Genomic DNA, 26,445 nt, shown 5'->3' on the forward strand with positions numbered 1-26,445 from the left:
ATTTCTAATTAGGCTATGTTTATTGCCTTTCTTTCCCACGTCCCCCCAGTTTTAGCATCAAATCTACCCCTACTACAGCATTCAAAATGATTCCTCCTCCACTCTGGAGGAGCGAGTGTAAGGCCAGATGTTTAAGAAGCTGTAAGAGAACAGCCAAGAAAAGTCTACATAAAGAGCCCCTCCAACCGAGGGGGCCAATACCTATTATCACTAATACAGCTCCAGATCACATAGTGTAACACTACATCCCATGAGTATGTGAGAAATTTTAATCCTTCCCCCCACAAATGCATCGCTAACTGAGCATTAAAAAGTGGTCCTAAAAACATTTCCAGATATCCTACTGAGGACATGATACAAATCCCTTCCTCTACCTATCCTCTTTCAGCATCAACTGTGGCCCTGACCAGGAGGGCAAGGATGATAACTGTCTAGAAAGTTTTGCCTTTGTTTTTCAAGCTTATTATTCAAGACATGTCACTATGATCAGTGGAACTGTATTGTGCTGCCAGAAGAAACTACAAACCAGGTCCAAGCTCTTCTCCTGCTGAGCGATAAACACTGGAGAAAGGACACACGGTCCCTGACAAAAGCTGTGTTAACTCATCTACAGTTACTCGAGACCACAAAATTCATAACATGAGTGTGCTGCCTTGAGACGCTTAAATGAGCTGCAGATATTTAAACTAGGGCAAAAGTTTCTCCTCTCTCTGGAGGAGAAAAGAAATGTTAACACCAGAATAAAATTTGCAAGCCTCCAGAGGACGTATATCGAAGAAGGCTGTCTAAGTACTGCCACAAAATGAGATAGTGAAGTCTCACGCAATTCCAAGTCCATTCAGAGCTATATAACTCTGAACGACAACGGTATTCTGAAATCCAGTCTCCCTTCCCAAACATGCCTCTCAGCACGGCATACATAAGCACGTTGTAAATCCTGCAAAACTCACGCCGCTTGCTTTGTCAAACGCAGCCCTAAAACAGAAGGGACTGCTTGCTAAACAAGTATGAATGCCCTTGCAAGGGGTAAACGGTTAGCCCTCTCCCTTCGGAGTAGATATCCGCAACACTACCCAATTCCACACAATTCTGGGCTGGAATTTCCTTATACAGGCAGCTGACTGGCAACACCCGGATCTGACAAGTGAAGAACTACTTTGGCATTCACTTCCAAGTAGGCTGTGCTGGTTGCCTTTCCCTCTTTTAGCATCAAACCTACCCCACCAAAACATTCAAAGCCTGCAGTTTTCCAGATTGGGAATGGTATTTATTTTACTAGGAAAATTGTACAAAGAGGGCACAGTTGTGATACGTAAAGCCACTCAGGCTGAAAGGGGTTTTGGCTGACTTTATGGAAAGTTAACAAGCTCTCTCATTTCAGCCGCAGGTGTGAGCTGCAAGTTGCTCAACAACTCCTTTGTATGGGTGCGTTTCACACCACCTACCAGTCAAAGTTAACCTGCAAAATACTAAATCACAGCCAGAAACCAAATTATTCCTTTTGACAGCTCCCCCTCAAATTCTCTCTGTGCTCTTTCCATTTACAGACTAAGACCACTGAGAGAGATTCGTGCATTGATACAAAATACAGCACCGAGGGGGTTTCTAGCTACCAAGACTTCCAGATCTGCTCCTTCCCCCCAAGAGAGACTGCAACTCCAGATGTTCAGCTTACCTCATGCTATTTTCAGAGAGGAATTACCCACATTACTTACATTATTAACTTACTAAGAGACATAAATCAGTTTTCAGAATGAAGATGAAATCAGTTTCAAAAGCAATTTCTTCCCAGATAGGAGTTTGGGGTAGTATTTGATCACATTAATTTCGCCAGAGAGGCGAACTACATTTGTTTTAGAGCACAATTCAAGTTGACTGATGGTCTGTGGAGCATCAATCCATAATACACTGCCACATCTTTAGCACGAATCTAAGCCATAGCTTGGCAATCTGTTTTTAACCGTCATCACAGCATAGGTTCACCGCTTGCTAAGAATCGCAGCTCTCAAAATTGAATTAATAAATAAAAATAAATAGAAAGAATTCCCCTTAACCTATCATCCACGTTTCAGTGCTTTATCTCTGCACTCCCTTCCCTTCCTGCAAAACTTCAGAGTAACTGGCATTCTTCTAATAGGAAGCTCACGTTCGTGCCACGGTGGGAAAAACAGGCAACAAGGGTTTCAGCAATTCCCTTCCACGTTTGGCTACTTTGCAAGTCAAAAGCTGTATTAGGTAGTCTCTTCTTCAAGCTTCAGCATACTATCTTCTTGGTGTTTTTAGACTGGCAATGATACACAGAAAATCCTTAATGTCACCACGATCCTGATAAGATTGGGAAGAGGTTTTCCTTTTTCCTTCTTGGCCAAGGGAGGAATATTTCATTCATGCTAATTCTCTTCCGTAACATCCATCTACAGTTGCACGGGCACTAACACCATTGGTGTAAGAGAAAGGAACAGGTTTTGAAAGACCGATATGGAAAAATAAGCTCTTTTGGGATTCAGTATTTAAGAACCTCTAGGCAAGAATGCTACATACTGTCCTACCTCAAAACAAAAAAGGAGATGGTTTTATATTCTACTTTTGGAGGCAGAGGTATGTTTTCTAAGAGCGCATTCTTCCAGAAAATAGTAAGATTGTGAAGTCCTAAGACACTGAGAAATACACCTCTAGATGTCTCCTGAGATGGGGACCCCCCCCGCCCCGTCCCTGTGCTGTTCAAAAACAGGCATGCGTGTCAAGTCTGATTTTATTAAACACATGATACAGTATATAAGACTAGACAGTGAACCACACAGACGCACACTCTTAACTTTGTGGTCCTGTACTATATCCAGCAATCAATTGTCATCCCCTCGGAGCTGATCAGTGCCGCTCGTTTTGTAATATTAACCTTCATGCTACTCTGAATGCAGTTGCTGTTAAAATCATACTACTGTATTTCAATACTTACATTTAAATTTTCAAGCTCACAATTAGAGCACGTTTTGGTATTTTGCAATCACCTTGTCATTAGTGTGGCTTACTTAGTATATGTGTTTACCAGGGCGATATCCACCCAGATTTCATTATTTATGCCATCCGCATCTCTTCAGCTGTTCTATTATGCCAAATGGATCCATTTGGCATTACAAGACATTTAAAGTGAGAATAAAATAGCAAAAAACCACAGCTAGCTTCATATCCAGTTTGGTCAACTACCGCTTTTATGCGTAGGTATTCTTCCCCTCAACTTAATATGTATATCCTTACTATTAACTATATTTAAAGTAAATAAAATTTAAGCTTCTCTGCTACTATCAGTTGCTCTACCTTTTATCTCCCCATACCCACTTTGGGTCTTACAGCTCGAAAGTCAATAGTCTGCTTTTATCCACAACTGATTATTCTGAAATACTAGTTACTATACAGAACACATACCCATTTCTCATTGAGCTATACAAGTCACCCGTGCCAGTTTTTGCTAATCTGCTACCTGCTCCAACAGGAGCTGGGCCCTGCAGCTTAAGCAATACTGAAGTGAGAAGAGTCAGGAACCCCAAACGCAGCCACACAGAGAGCCTCGATTAAAACTGACAGCACTAAAAACAACTTCATCGATTTTCAGTGCTAAGTAGAAAGGACAAGGCATTGTGCACACAAGACTTCCATTTAGTTTTAATAAAGAAGTGTTAGTAATTACAACAGGATTATTTATAACGCACAATTCAGTAGCTAACTTGGTCTTGATCTTCCCCTCCATAATATTAGAAAGGCAGACGGGAGTGTTTATTCACGGGGGAATGATCTCTGCCCACGTGCCTGCAAGCATTTATGTTCTACTCAGGATGAAGACTTTGGTGTCAATTAAAATGGTAAAAGATGCATAGCCTGGTAAGCTAAATAGCAAAATCAAATCAAACTTGCTAGCTCAGTTGCTAGAGGACTTATGAATGGATATAGATACCAAGAACAGTAGCTTTTGAGAAATGAATGAAAAATGGAAGTGCAAGCGAACAATATAAACCAATTATATCTGTTCCTGTGGCACCGAAAATAGCACCTTCACAAGGCTAAGATATTTGTGTAATACTTCAGACATTTGGTCTCCAGTAAGGCACAGCAGCTTTTTAAAGGACAGCTATTATCTTCCATAAAACCAAATGCTACTTTTTGAAAAGAACAGAAACTTTTAACTGCAAAGGCAGCCCACTTCTTGGGCTTTTCTAAGCAGAGAAGATCACACGAAGCCCCAGCAGTGGCAAATTCCTCAGCTGCATTTCAACAATAGGAGCCAGGTCTTAACCAGTGGAGCTGTAAGAAAATTATCCTAGCCTCTTTATGGATAAAGGCCTTGTTTCATGAGCTACTTCTACCTTGAGGGGGCAAATTCTCTTTTTTCAAGTAACTATTCTCAAATAATCAGGCTGTTTTTGCAAACATCCCAGCAGCCACAGAAGCAGGCGCAACAGAGTAAAGGTGGTTTCAGAGAAGAAGCAAAAACATTTACATAGATTCGAAAGAGCAAAGATGAGGCAGAGAACTATTAGCATGGGGCTAGGAGAGCCTAACGCTTCTGCCCTCGTTCTCTAGGAAGTTATGACCAGCAGGAATATGGTTTCTTAATAAGGTGATTTATCTCACTTTTCCTGGTTTGTATCAATGGCAGGCAGCCTAGCAGTCTGGATCGAGACAGCAGATGCTGGAAGGGGGAAAAGGAGAGGGAGGGAACCCTACACAGCCACACTCGAACAGCACAAATGCAATCGTCTTGGGCATCCCACCAGGGCAGAAAGGAGCTATCTGGGCTACAAAGTGGTCTCAGAAATGCTGCAAATGAACCATTTTTCAAGAGGCCATTATGAAATGATAATAAAAAGAGTGTGTTTTGCTTTTCCACTTTACTTTTTTCTGAGAATTCCTAACTCTTGCACCAAATGGGAAGATGCTCTTTGAAGCTTCTGCTGCTGCCCTTTCTCAAGCTAACAGCCAACTTCCTGTACATTAATTAGAAGAACAACAAATAGAAAATCCCAGAGCCATTAAGGTAGATTTAAGAGGTGTTTATGACTTACTCTGCTCCAAGGAGATTCCTGTTAATGAATAAACATGTATTCCAGAATTAAAAAAAAAAAAAAAAAAAAGATAGATGTTGGAAGAGAAGACCTAAGGTGACTGAGGAGAAAATAAGAACCTTACAAGGTTGTGAACACAATAATTCAGACTTCAGTTATCTGCAGATACATGCCCAATGAGAGAAAAAGGGTGATTTATTTTTAGAGACTGGCAGGCAGAGAATCATCTCAGCATTGGACATGGTACTGTTTGTACCTCTTTTCCTCTCCTACACTGAGTAAGAAGATCTGTTAACTTGCTGAGCACCTCAGTTGGAGTATCATCATACAAACCCTTTCCCCCTTTCCAGCTCGGCCTCCTAAACAGAAATCTCGCCTAATCTAGCCACAGCCACTTGCTTATTTAGAAAACTTCTCTCTCAACTCCTGCCTGAGCAGCCACGCTTTGATGCAACTTATTCAATTAAATGAATAAAAATCTTACCAAAACTAGAAAAAAAATCTAAGAACTCAACTGTTTATCACATCCGCATTGCATCTACCAAACGGTGATTGCTGGGGCATTCACAAAAGGAGCACTGGTTCCCCACAAAATTAAAAGCAGGTCTGAACTGCTGCAGTTGCTTCTCCAGTAACTGCTTATTTGATTAAATTTGAATGTAAGAGAGACCTCCTTTTAGAAAAAGGGAAACTGTAAGCCTAATCGATTAGCGAGTTGTGTTTTTACAAGAACATGAGCTGTCTGAAAAGTTCACTTTCAGCGTTCACAAGCCAGCAACAAATACTTGGCTCTAGCCAAGGCGATCAGCTAGCACCCTTGTGTTTATTCCAGGTGAGCATGCAAACACCACGTTTGCTTTTGACAAACGAGGGCAGAAGCAAAGACACCAAGGAGTAACAGCATCTTAGCAGGAACCTCCACCACCTCCCTCGATAACTATGGTTTGTGTAAATTGAAAGGTAAAACGCACATCAGTGGACTCAAGCTGATGGAGGAGTTTTATCTCACAGCCCACCAAGACTTCGGCCAACACCTCTGTGGCCTTGCCATCAAGGGCAAGCCAGCAGCTTCGCTGTGTTCGTGCTCCCAGTTCTCACCTGGGGTTGACCATGCGCCCAGCCCTCTAGCTGGATTTAGCTAGATTCAGAACCAGGAAAATCTCCATGGGGGCGGGGGGGGAATTATTTTAGTGGCAATAGTAACCTTAAAAAGCACATGTTAAGAATCATATTTTAGAGACTGTCAGAAGAGTGCTTTAAAAAAAATAAGCCTCCCTGTATCAGAGCTGTAAAGCTTTAAGTAAACAGATGGGGGCAAACTTTGACTTGAACAGACACTGACCAGATAACTCGGGCAGCTGCACACACGATATCTAACACCATTACAATCCTTCTGCACTCTTTGACACAGAGCAGCATAAACCAGCTGTTAATTCTTCCATATTTTCCTTGTGTTCATGTCATAGCTAAGGTTGTAGTTAAGAGCCTTGTAGCTCTTGAAGTAGAAATGCTTCTGATAAAGTTTGCATCACAGATACGAAAAGATAGCTGTTCAGTTAAAATAAAGGGCAATATGTAATATATAAAGTCTATACAGGTACTGGGTCTGATTTCAGTATTGCTGCAGATTGACTTCACCTGCATCTCACACACATGATACAAAATAATCAACTGACACTGATTCACAGCTCTCATGTTTCAAGCACAGGTAAACTGCTACATTGTTAAGCTCCAATCACAGTCTTCTTCCTTGCTTTCAATATGAGCTTGAGTTCCACTTTAAAGAGCTACAAATTTTAACCCTAATAAAAAAAACCCAAGACTTTGAGCTTAGGACTCAAAACTTAAAGAACACCACACACACACACTCCAGAGAAGCCAATTATTTTCTTTTTAAAAGAAAAAGAAAACCAAAATCCATTACTTTAAGTCAGCAGCTTGTTCCCTGGGGGACAGAAGAAGCTGGCAAGTTGCTAGGGGTGGCAGGGACAGACGACAGTGCAATGGCATGACACTGCTGTTGATGCAAAGCATTTAAGGCCACGCTTTCCAGGCTATTAATAACCAGCTTGAGCGAGGAAGGCAGTAGCCGACCGTAGCTGCTGCTTGTTCCCACTCTTATGGGGGCCCTGGCACATGCGGCTGCTCTAAATCACCAGTTAGAGCGAGGATCAGCCCTCAGCCCCATTCACCTACTCCTGCCCCATATCTCCAGTAGCGCCACCACAAACAAGAGGATCGTTGGGATCACGTTAGGAACGCGCAAAAGGAAGCTTCATAGCAGATTTACGCGGGATAAAAAAATTCACTGCAGTCGAAAGCACAGTGGCAGGCTAAAATAACCCAGAATTTATTGGTCAAGGACTTCTCAGATAATGTTACAGAAGTTGCAATAAAAGAGTGTATGAGTTACTTCAAAACCAGTCAGAACTGTCCATTTTTCCTGTTTTATAGGGTCTTGAATCTCTTTCACTAAGGAACAAAGACTTATGGATGGTATGTGCTTAGACATACAAAGCTTGTTTCAGCTCAGATTTTACTATGACTCCTTGCGTTTCTTACTGAAAGTGTCAAATACATCAGCCTGAAGAGATACAGCCATCTTCCTCATTTACGGTGGAAATGCCATCTGCATGCCATGCCACCTGCAAAGCATCTTTCTAAAAAAGAAAACAAAACAAAAACACCACACACACACACACAGTTTTGCTTAAAAACTCCACGGTATACCACATAGGCCACAATACGCAATACCCAAAGTCAAGATGACCCCAGACAACAGTTTCCTACTGAATTATTCTGGACACCATCACCTCACCCAAAGTCACATCTACACAGAGATACTTCTTCACTGCTAACACCCCTGCCAAGTCCCAGCAGGCAGGGAGCACACAGTATCTGTCAAATTAACAAACACGTTTTTGTGGTGGTACACAAGCATTCCCAGCACTGTTTCAGTGAACGGACTCTGGGCAGCTGTGTTAAAAAACAGTTAGTGTTCGCTCGGGCTCCTGCCAGTAAGGCCCCTGGAAAATTGGCAAGAACGAAACAAGTATTTCTACGTTCCAGCTCAGCCCATTTCAAGAAATGCTGTGGCAGCAAACAGAACAGCATATATCAATGTGTTTTTAGAATAAGCCTGACTGCTACACAATCTGTCATTTTGCTTAAGAATTAAAAAAAAAAATTGTTTCTAGATTCTAGATCTAAGGAGAACTGATCACTCCTTCAAATATTGCCTGGAAAATGTAGTTTATAGGATACTGTTTCAACACAAGGCTCATTCTTTTTCCTCAAAAGAATATAATAAATACCAAGATTGCTATAAAACGATGACAAGAGTGCGATCCCCATCCTCATCCCAAGAGGAAGAAAGCCAACTTGAAGTGACTGCATTGATACATGACACAGATAACCCCCAGGGCCCTAGGGAAGAAAGAGAAGCCAGGTATCAAATTGATTTTCTGTTTTGCGAATGTGTTGCATTCTAAATGTATAAGTATCTAAATATCGATTCAAAAATTGCTCTGTGGTATCCATAAACCAAATACTGCAGTACTTTGTGTAAGCTGTACTTGCTTGTTACGGGTTAGCATACTGTCAAGGATATGCAAAACAAAGACAAAATGGACTGGTATTAATGACATAACTCAACCATATACCTTTAAAAGGTATATTAATCTCTCAAACACCTATAACGCTTATCCCTAGGCCTTTGGAGATTTGAAACAATTTGTAACTCCCGCAGCTTGTCCTGTTAACCTACCCAAGGAGAACAGGACAAGCTCTCCTCCGAGACCACCACCAGCAGCTTATTCAGGATCCTGACTGTATCAGACTGAACGGCACAACAGGACCCTCTAAGGAGAAGTTATACTATGACTAACACAACACCAGAGGAACCTCAGAGACCCAAGCAGGCAGAAGTTAATGAGGTGAGCAAGTTGCACCCTTCATTTTCCTCCAGAGCATGAAATTTAAACTTTAGGACAGAAAGTGTAACTAATATCACAACAATTTATGCAACAAATGGGTCATTTAAAGAGCAAACAGTTTCCATGTATAAACAAAAAGCAGGGGTTACATGAGCTTAAAACCCACTGTTAAGTACAGTGGGTTAGACTCTTGCTAAAATACCCCTGAATACCAAAAATTTAAGAGGATGCTTATAAGCCACAGGAACCTATGTGCTCCTTCTAGCAGCAGCTATACTGGCTAAAGACGTTGCTGCCTGATCCGCTGGCCTGTACCCCCTCCAGCCTCCCAGGGAAATGGGCGGTGATGAAGCCAGTGTATATTTGCTTCATAACCCTGGGCTGGGCAAGACGCACTTGGCTGCTCCAGAAGGACGAAGCACATGCACAACGTGAGCCTCTCCAGTTGGCCTTTTTTTTTTTTCCTTAAGATAGCTCACTATGCTCAATCAAGTTTTTATTGAGTACATACAAATAGTAAGTTTTTGGGGGTTTTTTTTTGGTATTTTATGAACATGGATAAAGTGGGATTGGGTTCCCATGCAGCTCCAGATGGGACATTTATTCCACAGCTCACTCCCATACCTCCTTCTTTCCTGCCAGAGCCTCCCAAGAGAAAAGCCAGCACAACTTTTAACACTGCGAATAGGCAATGCATTTTCCTACTGCTTTAGGAAAAATCCCAAATGAACACATTAGAATAATAGTAATTCCAAGCAGGACAGCGGTAAAGAAAAGCATCAGCCAGATGACTAGTTCAGCACAGTCAAAAGTAACTCAAAGCAGGGCCATATGATGCTAGGAGACACACATGCCAACAAGCAGCAATCCTAGGGCTTGCCTACAGTGCAAGGGTATTAGCTCCCAGTTTACGTTGCTACGTTAAGCAGTCATGACACGAGAACGCAAGGAATTACTTCTTGGGAACTGTGAGGTTTTGCTCCAAGAACGAAGAAGGAAAAAGAAGAAGAAGGAAAAAAAAGAACCACCACAACCCACAGTAAAGACTCTAGCCCTTTACTTCTAGCAGCGTGTTTCATACTATTTCTCTCCTGGCAGTCATGCCCGCTTGTCAGTGCTCACACATATCCCCAGTATTCACATCATACATAGTACTCACATCTTAACCAAATAAAGCCAAGAGGGAAGAAAAAAAGAAAAGTTATATAGCTGATAAAGCTGAAAGCTGTCTGAAGCCAGCCAAGTCTTTACTTTAACTCATGTCTGAACTGACACCCAAGTTTCTAGAGAAAAAAACTTCATGAAATCCTGCCTTGTTTGATCTTCCCACCCTAGGTGGTAGACCTGACTAAACAGTCTCTCTCTGTGCTGGACTACTTAGCACTTTCTACCTTGTGGATGCCTTCCAGCTAACCACATGGTTAACACTCTACACCACAGTTCACAGTCTAACCACGTGGTTAGACCAGCTACCTCTCTGCAGGAGGCCACCCAGCAACAGTTGCACGCTGGTGCAGCAGGCACACAAGTCCAGAGCAGCATCAGGAAACTCCTCGAGGTCTTAAACACGAGCCAGCAACGTGCCCTTGTGGCCAGGAGGGCCAATGGGATCCTGGGCTGCATTAGGCAGAGCGTTGCCAACAGATTGAGGGAGGTGAGCCTGCCCCTCTCCTCAGCCCTGGTGGGGCCACATCTGGAGCGCTGTGTCCAATTCTGGGCTCCCCAATGTAAGAGGGACATGGCACTGCTGGAGAGAGTCCAGCGGAGGTCTACAAAAATGATGAGGGGACTGGAGCATCTCTCCTCGGAAGAAAGGCTGAGAGGGCTGGGACTGTTGAGCCTGGAGAAGAGAAGACTGAGAGGAGATCTCATTAATGTATACCAATATCCAATGGGAGACTGTCAAAAGGACAGGGCCAGACTCTTCTCAGTGGTGTCCAGTGACAGGACAAGAGGCGACGGGCAGAAACTGTAAAGGCAGGAAGCTCCATCTGAATATGAGGAGAAGCTTCTTTACTGTGAAGGTGACAGAGCACTGGAACAGGCTGTCCAGAGAGGTTGTGGAGTCTCCTTCTCTGGAGATATTCAAAACCTGCCTGGACGCAATCCTGTGCAATGGGCTCTAGATGACCTAGTCCAACCCTTCTGCTCAAGCAAGATGATCTCCATAGGTCCCTTCCAACCTTGGCCATTCTGTGATTCTGTCTTCATTAGCGCAGCTGCTACAGTCCTCTGACTTCAGGGTGGTTTTGTTGGGGAAAACGATCATGCTGCTTAATGCTATAACACGCACTTAGAATCTCTATATACCATGTTACAAGCAGCGTTTTGATGAATTGGGACCATAAACTTCAAGTAAGCAAAACTGAGGAAGTGTGCGTAATAAATCCACACGGTGTTACCAACGTAGAGTCCACTACATTATAAAAACACCTCTCAAGTGTAATACAAATAATTTATTTATTCATCCTTAAGCTAGTCATTTTTAAAGTCTTTGCCTGCTGCATGCTCTCTCGCTCCATGCACAAGAGATGCCTCGCGAAGCTGCAAGGGGAGGAATGCCATCGAACAGACCCCAGGAGACAGGCACAGCTCCTTGCTTGGCCGGGAAGGCCTGCAAGAGGAGGCTACAGGGACAACAATGCAACAAATAGCGGTGCCAGTCACCTCTCCCACAGATATTTGTTATCTAAGAACACTTCAGCACTTAGAATTGTTCCCCCCCCCCTTGATGAATAGAAAAGTATACTGCTTCTCAAAAAGAAGGGGAAGAAAAAAAAAAGGAAATACAAAAACCCAGTAACAAACTTCCTCCAAACAATAACGCTAAAGAGCACAACTGCGTTGGTGTCTACAAGGGTGTAGACACACTCTGAAGGAGTTCGGGATGGATCAGATTTTGCTGCCCTCACTCAGTTGTACCCTCTTTCCCAAGTAACTCATTAAACCAAAGGCAAATATGGTATAGATAAATCAGAATAAAAATCAGGCCTTTATACTCTCAGAAGTTTATTAACTCAACTTCACACTGAAGGGCTTTCCAAAGACAGACAGCATACCAAATACAGTTTGGCTATTCAGTGAAATTAAGCTTATTTAATGAAACGCTATCAAGAATAGTCATTTTGACACTAGCTATAAAATATAGCAACAACTCATGTAGCCCCGGAAACACTGTGCTAGCAATTACCTACAGTAACAATTCAAATAAATCAAAACTAAAGAGGAGAGACTGAACACTATTGTTACATAACGTAACGAGATCTATTATTCTTCCTTGTCCTGCTTCTCCTTGCCCCTTCCTTCCATCTCATCTAAGTTCTCCAGCAGAGAAGTCCAAAGACTGATAGCATAAGAAAGTGTTTTTTCTATTGTCACATTTATCTAAGGTAAAACACACCAAACAGAACAAGAAACCCCACTGCTAAGTCAATTCAGCATCCTGAGTCCGACTGAATAATGAATTGCATATTTTAAGCTTGTTCTTAGAGTAAGCTTTAACTGCTCCGTCAGCAATAGGTTTTTTACGAATACAAGTCAGATGACTGCAGAGATACGACCAGCTTTCCAGAGGGATTTCTACGTTCTTGGCCTGACACAAATAGCTTAGGGCAAGCATGCATCATAAGCTGATGGCACGAGCAAGTTGTCATTTCCTAACCGATGCCGGCTAAACGCACCACATAGGTATCCATACTGAACATGCTCACACTCACTAAGCTAAGTCCTGCTCTTCCTCATCAGTGCCGCTGCCTGCACTGGAGCCATCTAACAGCCGAAATGCAGCATGGGGACAACTCCCAGTTACTTCTCATGGAGCCAGCATAAGGTTTCTCCAAAAGGGAGGCAGTACAGAGTTTTGCTGCTGTACAGCCAACAGCCTTCAGCAGTGTTTTCACTTACCAGTTTTGGGACAAAGTGAAACGGATGACAGGAGTTGTACAGTGAGGCACGGGGTCCCTCCTCCTGGACGGACCAGGACTCGAGTCCTGGCCACCTCTGCCTGCATCCACACAAACTTCTTTTATACCCTCTACTTAATCCAGACTTGACATGTCCCTCGTACCTGCTGTACTATGCAGACAGGATCATTGCTTTACATACAATTTTTACAGCAGTCATATCTGAGCATTATAATCTAGGTACAAAGCTTAAGACTTATTTAAAAAAAATTATAACATGTACTACTGCTGCAATGTTAAATGACTGGGCGTGAGAAGGGCCTAGGAGATGGAGAAGCCATATGCCCATGGCTTATTTTGCGAGCATGCCTGTCATTGTATAAAACTTCATTTCCGAATACACTGCAAGACCTGTTAAGATCTTTCTCCCCATCTTTCAGAGAGCAGCCACTACATTACCATTAATCACTTACCTTGCAATAGCACCTAAAGGCCTCAGCAAAATCATCAGGAAGCCCCAGTAAGCAATACCCATCAAATATATATCTACTTTCCCACAGTGTTGAAGGATTCTGCATTGTTGTGCATCAGAGAAGCATAATGCTCATCCATGTACCTTACCTGCTCCGTGGCAGCATCGCAACTGTTTACTCTATAGACAACGCTTAGAGCACACAGACAAAATACCACTAAAACTCAAGTGCTTTTGCCCACTTCCTGCACATCAATAAAACAATTTACCAAGCACCAGGAGTTGCACCAATAATCAGAGAGTATAATTTCAACAACAAAAAGCTTTTACGATACTTGATGACATGCAAGAGAGAAAATACGCTAATTTTAGATCTCACATTGACTTTTTAAGAAACCTTTTTACTAAGACCCAAGTTCTTTATATACGCAAGTTACCAAATGAGAACAAAAACAACCTCTAACCTTATAGATAACACTTGGCTTCTATACAGAATTTGAGTTTCAACGCCAATCTTCCCAACATCCATACGGTTACTTACACATAAAGTTCCGGTCCTCTAGAAGAACGTGCACAGGCAGAACGCAAATTCAGAGTAACACGCAAACAGCCTAGGCTGCATGCAAAAACCAACGCTCTCCGCCAGCGTTTCGCTACCCCCTAAGCCAGCGGGCCCACAAGGCTGCCCCAAGCTCCCCTCCTCCACCCACGCGCTGGAGTTCCTGGGACGTCAGTCCCGCACCCTTTAGGGCGCGGGGAAGCTGTTAGGCTCCTACCCTTCGGCGTTCGGGGCACATGAAGGAAGCTCAACGCGACCTGAGGTGCCGGAAGCCTTTGAGGACTACGAGTACTAAAGCAAAAGGAATTTGGCTCGGAAAATAAAGTTCTCACACCGCGGGGGGGGGGGGGGGGGGGGGGGAAGCCAAGCCCCCAAACAGCTCATTTGGCAGTAAGTACACACGCGTGCTCGCCTGTACAGAACGGCTCTCGGTCACCGGGACCCGCAGCCATCAAGTCACGCCGCCGCTTCAACAGCGTCTGCGCCGCCGGGCCGCGGGGCCGCCCGCAGGCGGGACGGGGGGGGCGGCGGGGCCGCCCCGCTAACGGCCGCCCGGCCGCGCGCGCCGGCCGTTGGCGGGGTCAGGCCCGCGCAGAAACGCTCTCGCGGCCCGGCCCGGCGGAGCCCCGCGGGGAGGGGGAGAGCGACAGCGGCCACCCGGCTCCGGCCCCGGCCCGCCGCCCGCTCACCTCACCTCACCTCAAGCCCGCCGCCAGGGGCCTCCCCGGGCACCAACTGCCGACGCGCAGAGGGGCTGCCCCGGCCGCCGCCACCGCCCTTCCCCACGCGGAGGCACGCCGGGATTGTGGCGGACGGCGAGCGTGAGGGGACGGGGCGGGGCGTGCCGGCCACGGGGGGGCGGGGCGTGCCGGCCACGGGGGGGCGGGGCGTGCGGCGGCGGGGGGGCGGGGCGTGCGGCGGCGGGGGGGCGGGGCGTGCGGCGGCGGCGGGGCGGGGCGTGCGGCGGCGGCGGGGCGGGGCGTGCGGCGGCGGCGGGGCGGGGCGTGCGGCCCAGCCTGCCCCATGGCCGCAGCTGCCCCCGGCGCGTCCGAATCTAGGGCTTGAGAGGCCTATACGTAGGGTTTAAGGTACCTATATATAGAGAACCCAAGGGACCTGCTCCTATATAGGGCCTGAGGGGCCTGTGTACAGGATGTAAGGTGCACAGCGGTATGGCCTGAGGGGCCTGGACCTATACATGGGATGGGAGGGGCCAGTATGCAGCATGTAAGGAGCTTGTATATAGGGCCTGAGGGGCTGGCACCTATATATACAGGAGAGCCTGTATACAGGATCTAATGTGTGTATATGTCTATATATACGTATATATACCTATATATATTTAGGTGCACGTGCTTTCCGTGCCACCTGTCTTTCACAGGCAGCCTCCCGCGAGCGGCGGCCCGCAGCGCCGGGCGCGCAGGGTTTCCCCTCGCGGCCGGGGGAGCGCGCGCCGGCCCGATCCTGGAAATCTTCGGCGCGGAAGTTATCTTCTGGAACTCGCCCTTTTGTTGGCTCTACGGACGCTGGTTTTCTCGTTGCTTCCTACGCTTCTGCTTAGGGTCTTCTTATAGGCCTGTGGCAGCCGAGCTCCCGACAGCCGCGGGCGGCTCGCGTCGCCGCTTCCAGCCCCTCGTGGAAGAGGCCCTTAATTCCTAACCTCAGGCGCTAAGTTGCACCCCGTGACATTTGATGTCTCCTTTTTAGGGAAGCGAGCGGTGAGATAGCACTGCTCGTCCCGGCCGCTGCGATGCTGCGGCACCAATTCGCTTTGATTACACACGGAGGGGAAAAAAAGGAGATGCGGGAAAGGTGACGTTTCTCCCCGTCCCGGCAGGGAGTTTCTCCTGCAGGCCCCGGGACGGCGATGCCGCAACCCACCGTTCACACCACGTGTGTGGAGCGAAAAGGACAGGGTTTCGCCAGGGGACCGAAACCCCCTTTCTGCCATGGGGGGAGACGGACGGACGTCACTTTTTGGCCCCTCCGTGTACGTTTTTGTGAATGAAGGTCTGAGCCCCTTTCCCGTGCACGTTGGCGTTCAGAAAAAAACAGGCTACGGCGGGAGTCTGCCCCGGGCTCTTATGCTAAAAGCTAAGTGCGCGGGGTTGTTTTCTTAAAAAAACAGCTACAGATTTTGGGTTTCTCGCTGGGTGTGTTTATCATTTCCTCTCCTTTCCAGACAGGGAACCGCGAAGCAGGACGAGCGCTATGCAGAGATGCTCGGACAGATTGCTCTGGGAGGAAGCTGCGGCTGAAACGGATGCGGTCGCTGTTGGCTTCTCCATAACGAGAGCAACGTTGGCTCAGGGTAGGACTTTTTTTCTTTTCTTTTAAACAAGGAGAGCGCTAAAGTTGGCCGCTTCGCAGGCAGGAGCGCTCAGGTGGCACCTCGGCTCTTTTCCTCCCTTTACCTTATGTTTATCTCTTTAGTCACCAGCCCTAATGCGCTAATAAGATTGAAGCGGCGGATTATTTCTGCCCGGGACAGGCTTGGCCTTCTCGTGTAACTATAAAAGGAAGGTTAAAGTTTCCAAATTAACAGATTATTAACCACGGCTCCAAAAGTAACCATAGAAACTGCGCAGCCGCGCTTCGGCTGCAGCGGTTCCCGGGGAACCCGCCGTTGCCGTTGGCACAGCAGCCCCCAAACCGAGCCAAAGCGCCCGTCTCGCCCGGCCAGAGGCGTTTCGGGAGCCGGCTGCGGCTTTTCAGCTCGTGCACGGGCTGGGCGATCCCGCTCGCCTCTTCATATAAGCCGGCTAGGCACCGAGAATAAAATCTGGGGCGCCGCCGTGGATTTTCCGCATTGCTTTCCTGCCCGGAGCCGCGGCTCCTGTTTGCTCGCCAGTGTTTGCGGAGGCAATAAAAGACGCGGTTCGCTCTCGTTGCCGGAGCCGCCCGGCTCGTGGCTCCGCTCAGCAACGTGGACACGCCGAGGGGATGACGGCATAGCGAGGCAGCGATCCTGCGGCAGCGAGACGCTGCACGAGGTGGCCGGCGGGAGACGTGAGGAGCTCTCCCACGGCTCCCCGGTTATAAATATATAGATAAATATAACGATTATAAATAGCAACATTACGTAGAGCATCTACGTGCCTCCTGCCTAGTGCTGGGATGCGCCCACGCAAACGCTCTTATCCACCCGCCCTCGAGCCGCCGGCGCGCACAAAACCGGGATCGCGGTGGGGCCAGGTTGCTAAACCCAAGCGCAGCAGCGGCTCGAGGGCTGCTGCGCTCCCGACAAGATTTATGCGCCACGCTCGGGGCTGCAAAAGATCTATTATTTCATTTATTTCCCTCCAGTCGGCCCTGGTTATTATCAGGCAGTGCAAAGTTGTTAAATCATCCCGGGCGCAGGTTTTTCCCAGGTGTGCAGGCAGCTGGGGACAAATTGAAGCCCGTCAGCTCGGCCAAGCGGAGCGCCGGGGTCTTTCCGCCGGTGCGTGGTCTAAATTACCGTCGCTTCCAGGAGAGCATCTGCAGGCAACGGCCTCGGCTGAAAAGATAACCGGCGTTAGCAAAGTAAACGCAGTGCTTTTTAGGCAAATTGTACAGGAAACAAACGGCATTAACGGGGCTTGCTTTCCGCTGGTAATGCTCGGGATGTTTATCCCGAGCAGACCCAGCATGCGAGGGGCCGGATCGCAAGCTTAAACAGTGGGGAGAAACGTTTCGGCAAGTCTCGTTGCTCTTCCGCGGTGTTTTTCTAATAAGGCGCCGGTGGGGCTGGTGCAGACAAAACCAGTGGTTTTTTTTTTTTTTTTTAACTTTCACCGCTCCATCCGCGAAGGGTGAACGGTCAGCGTGGGTATGAGCCACCCTGCTGCGGTGGCCGCCGAAGCTCTTTGGAGCTAATGAATTATCAGCCTTTTCGCCCTCGGCCAACAGTTTTGCTTTTTGTTGATGTTGTTGTTGAAGGAACGTTACCTAGGTAGTTGAACCCCACTGCGCATTTCTCCTCCTCGCGGCACCCGGCTCCTGGCACTTCCTTCCTATTTCTAATCTCGCCTTTTCAGCCGCTCCGCACGGCGTCAAGCCCGTTTTTTGCCACCTTTGCTCTTAATCCCATGGCGCAGGGACGCCCGAGGCTCGCGCGCAGGCGTCTCTCCGCGGAGGCATCCCTGGGAGAGGGGGGCGAGCCGCTTCACGGACCTGGGCGCAGGTGGCAGCTCCTCGTGCAGGAACGTTTTTGGAAGCTTTGTTTTCGAAGGAGCGCTCACTCCTGGGGCCGCTCGCAGGGTTGAAAGCGATGCCCTCGCTTCCCTTCCTGACCGCTCCTTCTGCCGAGCTCCAAGGGGACTGTCAGCGTTGTCAGAGCATCTCCCTGCAGAAAGGGGAAAATCCTTTCTAAGAAAAATATGCAAAGCAAATAACCGTTCAAGCAACTTCTTACACGTGTTGCTGGTTTATCCCCTACGCGGTGAGCGAGGTCTGCGCTGGTGGCCCGGCCGACCACGTAGGGCGACGTCTCTCTCTCTCTTTGCAATATATATCTATATCTATATAAAAAAATATATCTGTCACCTTTGTGCACTGCATTTTGCATCGTCTCCCTTTTTTGCATCCTGCCCTCGTGCCACCCCAGCTCCCTGCCCCCTCTCCCCCGCGCGGCGCCCCCACCCCGCTGCACGCTCCCGGCCCCGCCCCTCGCGCTGGCCCCGCCCCCTCCAGTGGCCCCGCCCCTCAGCCTCCCTCCCGCCGGCCCCGCCCGCCCGGCTATGGAGTTTCCCCTGCCCTCTAGCCCGAGCGCGGCCCCGCCCGCCGCCCGGAGGGGAGGGAAGGCAGCGACCAATCCTCTCGCCGGACAGGGGCGCCGCGTGGCTCTGATTGGCGGTCGGGGCGTCGCTTGACAAGCCCCGGGCCGGGCAGCGGAGCGCGCCGATTGGCCGGTACCGCCCGCGAGCCCCGCCCAGCCTCTCCCACTCTTCCCCGCCCCGCCCCGCCCCCCGGGCGGCAGCAGCAGCAGCCGCCGCCGCTGCCGCCGCCGCCGCAGCGTGAGCCTCGCCTCGCCTCGCCTCGGCGTGCGATGCCGTGCGCGCCGGGCGGCTTCAGCGGCGCGATGGCGGCCACGGCGGGCAGGGCGCTGGGGCTCCTCCTCGGCCGCGGCGGCGGCGCGCTCACCGCGGCCGGCTGCTTCCCGGCGTTGGGGCGGCGCCGGCAGCCGCAGCGACACCGGACGGTGAGTGAGTGAGTGAGTGAGTGAAGCGGGAGCGCCCGCGCCGCCGCCGCCGGGGCTGCCGGCGGGGCTGTGCCCTTCAGGCGGCTGAGGCGGCCGTTGAGGCGGGCGGGGGGGGGGGGAGGAGGCGCGACCGTTGGGGCGGGCGCGGCCGTTGGGGCGGGCGCGCGCCGGGCGCCGCGTGAGGGGCGGCGGGGGGTTGAGCGCCCCCCCCTCCCCCGGCCGCCTCCTCCTTCGCCTCAGCGAAGTTGTGGCGCGGCCGGGAGGGGGGGGAGGGGGAGGCGGCGCCCGGTTCCCCCCCCCACCCCCCCCACCCCCGGGCGGCGGCGGGAGGCGGTGCGCTCCGCCGGGGTCCCCGCCGGGGGCGGGCGGCGCAGGCCGGTGCGGGGCCCCGGCGCGGCAGCTGCGCGTTATTCTTAGCAGCGGCGGCGGCGGCGGGGTCATCGCTGCGGGCGAAACTTGAGCGGGGCGCTGCCGGCGCGCCCCCTTCGGCGTCCGCCCGCCTCGCCGCGGCTTCCTTCTCCCTCCCCTCGGAATAACGATTCGTAACAGGAGGGAGAAGCGCGGCGCTTGAAAACTTTCCTCGCCTCCAGGCTGAGCCCTGAGGCGCGGCTGCCGCGCCGCTCGCGCGGGGCGAGGCGCCGGGTGCCTTCGGCAGTCGTAGCGTGGCAGGAGAGCAAGCGCGGCGATAAGGGGGCAGGAGCTGTCAGTCAGATGATGCCTGTGGCTTCTTGAAAGATGAGTCTGCGGTGTTCTGCGGGCCAGGCGCTCGGAGAGCCGGGCGTGTTTGGGGGAGATTAGGAGCGATCCCGTGCCCGAAGTGTCAGAGGGCTAGCAGGACGTCGCTGGCCTGGAAGGGGTGCTCCCGCGCTCTGACAGCATCCTCTCTTTTTCCGATGTATTTGAAGAAGGGGCGGGGGGGGGGAATCCCCTCTGCTCTAGTGAAATGTTTGGTGTTTTCATGCTCTCCGCCAACTCCTGGATCAGCCCCCTCCGGCAAGGTGGAGAGGTACGCTTTTCGGCCCGCCCGAAAGTAGGAAAAGATCCTTTTTTTTTTTTTTTCCTCCTCTCTCTCTCTGAATAGAGCCAAGTTAAGACCGTAATATCAAAAATATGACTGGCCTCTGGCAGGGGTTGGGGAAGGGGGGAATTTTTCAGTTCGGCGTCGCTGCTACGGTGCGAAGAGAGCGGGCCTGCCCTGTTCGGCTCCCCCCCCCCCGACCCCCCCGAAGTGGGGCTGCGGCGGAGCGCTGCGTCCGGCCGGGATCGGCCCCGGTTCGGGGGGGAACGGGGGCGGCCGAGCTCCGCGGCGCGGCCGGCAGGTGGCGCCGCCGCCGGGGCGCGAGGGGCGGCGGGGAGACCCCCCCCCCCGCGGACCACGGTGGTGGGGGGGGGAGGAGGGAGGAAGACGCGTGAAGTGATGAAGCGCAAACACTCAGGGAGCGCTTTCCCTCCCTCCCTCCCCCGTTTCGAGGTCGGCGAGGGTCCCTCGGCTTACGGAAGGAAAACCCTGGCAGCTTTTGCTCGCTGCCTGTGGAGGAGTAGCGTGTTCATCGGCTTCGCTAGAAAACGAATGACTAGCCGCACGAGCGTTGCTTACTATGCCTCTTTAGGCTTTGACCGAAAAACCTGCAAAGGCAGCAGGTTGAATCTTAGGGCTTCAAAGATTTGCTGAAAATACACTGAGGTTTTTCTTTGTAAACTAAGGGAACAGTAGGTAACTTTGCAATATTCTTCCAGCTTTTGCTGAAATCTTGTCTTATTTCTGTCTATTAAAAAAACCCTACAGTTGAAGGTGTGGACCTGTCACTTACTTGTTGTTTTACTGAAGCAACTCACTGTGAAACTACATAAAAACACAGATATCATGTATTAATCAGGTCATGAAGCAGGACTGTGAACTCATTTCAAAAAACATATGTAACACTGGATCCCTAGGTGCTGTTTAAAGAGCAGTTAAGCATTTGTATGTGTTTTGTATCTTCACGGAGTTGGTAGTTTCCCTACCTGTATCAATTAATGTGTTTCTACAGCTAGGGAGATTGTGCAAGTATCAAGTGTCTCAATGTATCAGTCCAGTATTTGCACTGTGGTCATTCAAATGCATGAAGTACAGCTTCTGCAGTGTTGAATTCAAACTTTGTGAGTACTAACCTAAGCATGAGGCCACCAATACCCTGAATTCTGGTCAGGCATTCTAGTCCGGAACAGCTTTTTCAGCTTGTTTTGGTTGTCATAATTGTCATTATGTTATCTTTTTAACCAGTCTGGCCTTGAAAGCATTAAATTATTTATCTAAATTTAAGTTGACCTTTGAGATTAATTTAACAAGAGACTCAAACTTATATCTGATCCTGCTAATCGGGCTGTGTAGAAGCAAACATTCAAAAAGAAAAGGGTTAAAAACACCCATGGAAAGATATCTCAAATCTCCTCTGTTCTTCTGGGCTACTTTGCCACTGCTGGGGTCCTAGCTGAAAAGACATTGCTGAAACATAGGCACGCTCAGAAGTGCGCTAAAGCCATCCTGTCCAAACTCTCTCTTTTGGGTGAGTTTAGCTTATGTCCCTTGAATTGATGGTTCGAAACTTCTACTGGCTGTGATACCAGTCGAGATGTGTTGTATGACTTTTGGCAACTTCACTGCTAGCAGTTTGTGATGTTGCATTGCTTATTATTATTTTTTTCAATAGTGACTTTGTGCACAACTCAATTCAAACAGTTTGTAATCTTCATACATAGTCTTTGGCTGTGTTATGGTCTGAGAGACGATGATAACTGTGGTTGCTGTGTGCTTAACGTTCCCTAGTTCCCTCACCTCTAATGGTGAGGTATCACTGAATGCACTGGGCAAGTGAAAGCTTGCTCTGAGCATTTGGGTTCCTAATATCGTAACTATTACTTTTGAAAGTGTCTATAATATGCCTGTTTGTCTCCACAGAGAAAAGACGAATTATCCTTTCCAGTGCACTGCACTTGAGAAACTATGAGGACCAGTGGGAGAGAGCAGAGACCTAAGAATGTCAGAAGCTGAGAAAATAATTCTCCAAGGAGAAATTAGAGGAACGGGAACTACTCAGAATGAAGAGAAAACTGAAGGGAGGTTGTTGCAAGGAGGAAGGGAACAATCCGATCAGTGCTGAATAGGAACAGGAAGTAACAGCCTTACCTTGCAAAGGGAAGGTTTCAGTTAGGTGCTGGGAAACTTTTGCTAACAGTAAGAGCAGCGAAGCACTGAAATATTTCCTGGAAAAGCCATTGAATTCACATCATTGGAGGTGGTTAGGACAGGTTAAAATAGCATCCACCAGGTAAGGCCAACCTAGAGTTGCACCTGCTCCATGGTAGGATTGGACCATATAAGGTTCTTGAGTCAGTGATTTTTATATTAGAAAATATGTAGGAAAAAGTTGTATAATATAGATGTAATTAATATAGAGATTATATTGGGTGTGTCTTTGCAGTATTGATTTTAATACAGTGAATTCTACTCAATGACTTCTCAAGGACGATAAGGGGTGATAAATAGGCTTTCTTGAAATAGGATGGAAATGTTAAATGGCCTTATAGGTGAGCCCTTTCAAGAGGGATAGATATAAAATATGCTGGAAGAGCCTGGACCATTTGACCTGGCTACTGTGAAAGGACAGTATTTAAAAAAGAAAGAAAAAAAGAAAAGCTGAAGACAGATAGAGGGTAAGCAATGAGGTTGTGACAGTATCAGGCATGACAGTATGAGGGGGTAAAGAATTAGGACTGGACTCTTGAATTGTGAAGGTCCTGATGTGAATTCAGGAATAGTGGGAGACGTGTAGTGACTTGAATGAAGTATTTACAGCTATTTTAAGAGCTCTGAAAGAGAGAGTTGCGAAAGGTGAGGGCAGCACAGGGATGTGAGAATATGGAGGACACAGCATGTCTATCTGTTCTATCCCAAACGAAAGGTATCAACAGGACGTGAGAAGTCTTGGGAGGAGGAAGCAGCACATATGAGAAACTCATTTACTGGTCGCAGAATAGGAGGAGGCAGACAGGAGGGAGTGTGTACTGATAGTTGTGACTTCTCCCTCTGAAGGTGATGAAATGTTGTGTCTATAAAGATGACCATGTGTGAAGAGTAAGGAGAGAATCAGTTGGCCTAACGACTTAGAAAGTCAGCAAGGCTGGGGAATTGATATTGTTACTATGGTAGAGCTGAATAAATGGACTAAGCAGATGTAGTTCAGGTTATGTGTTTTTGTTACTCATTCAGTTCCACTTAAAGGTATGTGATATTGGGAGAAACATTGTAGAGGAGGAGACAAGAGATAGTTAGCAAGCCTATGTGCAGTGGAGAAACTGTAGACCTAGACTGGAGGAGTTGTAACGTTTCAGGGGATGGGTGGATGGCTACAGCTTTGGAGCAGAGTACAGGTGAATAGTTCATTGAGTGAAACTTGGATGAGACTTGTGTTTGTTTTTAAATTGTAGTTGTATGCATTTCATCTTCGGGAGGGAATTGTGGGGATTTGTTGCCTAGTTGGAATGTCAAAGGTGGAGATAGGAGATGAAAGAGGCAGTTAGTTTAGTCAGTCCGAGGTAACTTCTGCTGGAGTGAAAGACCACAAATGGCAAAAGTCGAAATCAACAAGTGAGGGGTGGTGGAAGAAAGGTGTTTTGCGTGGTTTCTCTTTCTATATAACAGATGCATGAGAGAAGTGAAAAAGGATGGAAGCAGTAAGAGTTACGGGGAGAAGCTTGACTAGTGCTCATCAGAAGAGATTTTAACTGTTGCAAGGTGTGTCAGGGTAGAACAAACATACAGTCCAGTGCACTGCCTTTTTAAAGCAACAGGAGTTGAATGTGGATGGATCCAAGCTCTTAGGGGATTAGGTGGAGTTTTTTTGGTCTAGTGGTGTTTGACAGAAGAGCAAGTAGCGGGCACTGTAGCAGCCGTAAATTGGAATACTGCCTATTAATTAAAACATCCATTCTGCAATAATTTCTGGTGCTTAAAAACAAGGCTTGTTGCTACTTTTCTGTTAAACAGCTTGCCCTCAGAGAAGCGTGGAGAGAAAATTACTTAAATTGGTGTTCCTAAGAGGAAGCTTTCTTATGAAGCAGGGCAAGCCTATTCTATTCTGCTTAATCTGAGTGGTGTGGGTGTTAAGGGTGAGAGCTTAAAGGTAGAAGCTCCACACTTCCCGCAGAAGAAGTCTTTTGTGAAATATTCATAGAAAAGTAAATTATGTTTTTTCAGATGTGTTGGTAGACTAAAGGCTTGAAGTACTCTGTTTTTGCACTGCATGTCAAATGCTTAATCGTCATAGTTTTCCTCCCCCAGGGGTTAGTCTTTTGCTATTGTATTGCCGATTGTATGTAATCAGGTGCTTCAGTTATGTTGGATCAGTATGTAATCATGGGTTCAGTTCCAGGGTGTGTGGGGGAGAATCTGTAGAAAAATCAAGGATTCAGCTATATATGGCATTCATGTGGTAGTTAATCCTGGTGGTTCTGGATAGGTTTAAGTGGTGTTTGGGAATAATGACTCCTAGTGACTTTTTAAGCCTAGAAAAGAAAAGGAGGAGGATATTGAAACTGAATCGAATTTAACTGCAGCCAAATTTTAATAGGTATCACAGATAACATGCAGATTTTTATCTCCGTTCTAGTGGAGGAGTAAAGTTATCTATATTGAACAGTCTTCTCAGTGTGGTAGGATTTTGATACAGGTAGTCCTGTGTTAAAAATGCAATAGAAAGCATTTCTGTTAGACAGGAGACCCTCTTTCTTTTGAGAAATGTCATAGGATGCAAGAAATCTTGGGAGGAAGATGCAGTGAGCCTCGTGCTGAAGCTTTCCTTTACTTGGCCTAGGTACTGATACATGCTGGTATTGAACATGTATTCAGAGATGTTTCCATGCTATGGCCAATACTACAGTAGCATCAACTCTTTAAAAAGTTGTTGCACAGTAGTGTCCTAATAATTTCCCTTTTTGGCACCTGTAACTACCTCAAGCTCTTTCTGTCACAGGCAACCTTACATTGCTCTACTGTTGCCTATCTCTTGGAACAAATTGTTTAACACTGGCAGGTTGGGGCTGACAATAAAACTCATGTATTGACGGTGACTGACTGCCAGGGAAATAAGATTTGGAAGAATATCTTGGTGTGGTGTCTGTATTTTTGCTTAGGATGGCAGACTGCTTTAATTAACTGAACTTTTATTTTCCTGACATTGCATACTGCTGATTGTAATTTTCAAATGAAAGATTAAAATGTTGAAGAACTGGTGACTGTCCAGTGTATTGAAGGGACGTAAAGAGAATTAAGCTCACTGGATCTTTGGCTGCAATTACTGTCTGCCCTGACCTCAAATGCATCCCGTACCAGGATGCAGAATAGTATGGTAAATCTGACTTCACCATAAATACCAAAAATACCTCCAGATTTTATGACTGTTCTGTGTTGATTATCTCTCGTGATCTCTTGGGTGTGTTTTTTTTTTTTTTCTTTTCCTCTCAGCACCGAGTGGACGACTTACTCATTTTAATAGCAACAGTGATGTGCGGTGCTATAAAACAAGAAAAGATGCATCTCGTTCTGCTTCAGAAGTCAAGATGGAGATGTGGCTTGAACTGAAATATAAATACTTGTTCAGCAGAACTTCTGTAAATGCAGAGAATACCCTAGCATACCTAAAGTTCTTGGAGCCAAATGCACTTATGCTGCAGTGAAGTTTCAACTAGGGGGTTATCTTCTATCTGCAGTGTGTTCGCCTAACATGCGTTCTCTTATATGAATTCTGATTGAAACAGTTAAACGCTTCCCTTGTTTCATTACAGATTTTGCTTGAACGCGTAGTGCAAATGTGCTCAGAATTCAAGAGGCGATTTAACCTTAAAAAAGGGTATCTCCACCAAAACTAAAACTCACTTTTCTCCTGCTTCTTTCCTCCCTTCCCTCTCCCTGCCCCTTCCCACATGCATATACTTGCTGCCCTGCTGACTTCTCTCTCACCTCACCCTGGCAAGAGGTGGTTAAAATGTAAAAATGTATTGTAGCTCTCCTTGCCGCTTGCCCACTTAGAACCTGTCTAAATTGCTTAAAATGCAAGGCAAAACAAGGTCTGTAGCCTCATACTAGATTTACTGTCACAACAGAGGCTACAGCTGAATACTATTTTGAAAGGCTTGGATAGAATAATAAACATTTTTACTGCAAATGAGAAGTGAGAATCTGATCTTAGTTAATTCTAGAGAATGGAAGGCTAGTACTAAGTCAAAAGTTTTGTATTATTAAGCTTTTCTGTTAGATTGCTTTTTTTTTTCTTGTACAATGCAAATCTTAGTGGAGAATGA

The 26,445-nt window shown here is 47.6% G+C and overlaps 2 protein-coding genes and 1 long non-coding RNA gene across 10 annotated transcripts in view; 2 read left to right on the top strand and 1 right to left on the bottom strand.

Moving 5' to 3' along the window:
• The window catches only part of MICU1 (mitochondrial calcium uptake 1), a 123,458-nt gene extending 108,679 nt beyond the window's left edge, over positions 1-14,779 (bottom strand). The window contains exon 1 of one of the 6 annotated variants that reach the window (XM_068951001.1): positions 14,625-14,779. The gene's annotated coding sequence lies outside the window, so the exon portion shown is untranslated. Of the gene's footprint in view, positions 1-14,619 lie in introns of all 6 variants that reach the window. The other 5 variants (XM_068951002.1, XM_068950999.1, XM_068951005.1 and 2 more) reach the window with 5 other exon arrangements.
• Positions 14,780-14,919: 140 nt separating this feature from the next.
• LOC138067852 (uncharacterized) lies at positions 14,920-18,498 on the top strand. Its single transcript, XR_011142302.1, has 3 exons — positions 14,920-15,013; positions 16,108-16,236; positions 17,945-18,498. It is a non-coding gene; the product is annotated as an uncharacterized lncRNA (long non-coding RNA).
• A 374-nt stretch (positions 18,499-18,872) lies between these two features.
• The window catches only part of MCU (mitochondrial calcium uniporter), a 96,603-nt gene continuing 89,030 nt past the window's right edge, over positions 18,873-26,445 (top strand). The window contains exon 1 of one of the 3 annotated variants that reach the window (XM_068951017.1): positions 18,873-19,107. In XM_068951017.1, the coding sequence (XP_068807118.1) occupies positions 18,955-19,107 (153 nt within the window). In that variant the 5' untranslated portion in view covers positions 18,873-18,954. Of the gene's footprint in view, positions 19,108-19,474; positions 20,114-26,445 lie in introns of those variants that run through there. The other 2 variants (XM_068951023.1, XM_068951019.1) reach the window with 2 other exon arrangements.

The sequence above is a fragment of the Struthio camelus genome, chromosome 7 (assembly GCF_040807025.1).
Source record: "Struthio camelus isolate bStrCam1 chromosome 7, bStrCam1.hap1, whole genome shotgun sequence".
Lineage (NCBI taxonomy): Eukaryota > Metazoa > Chordata > Aves > Struthioniformes > Struthionidae > Struthio > Struthio camelus.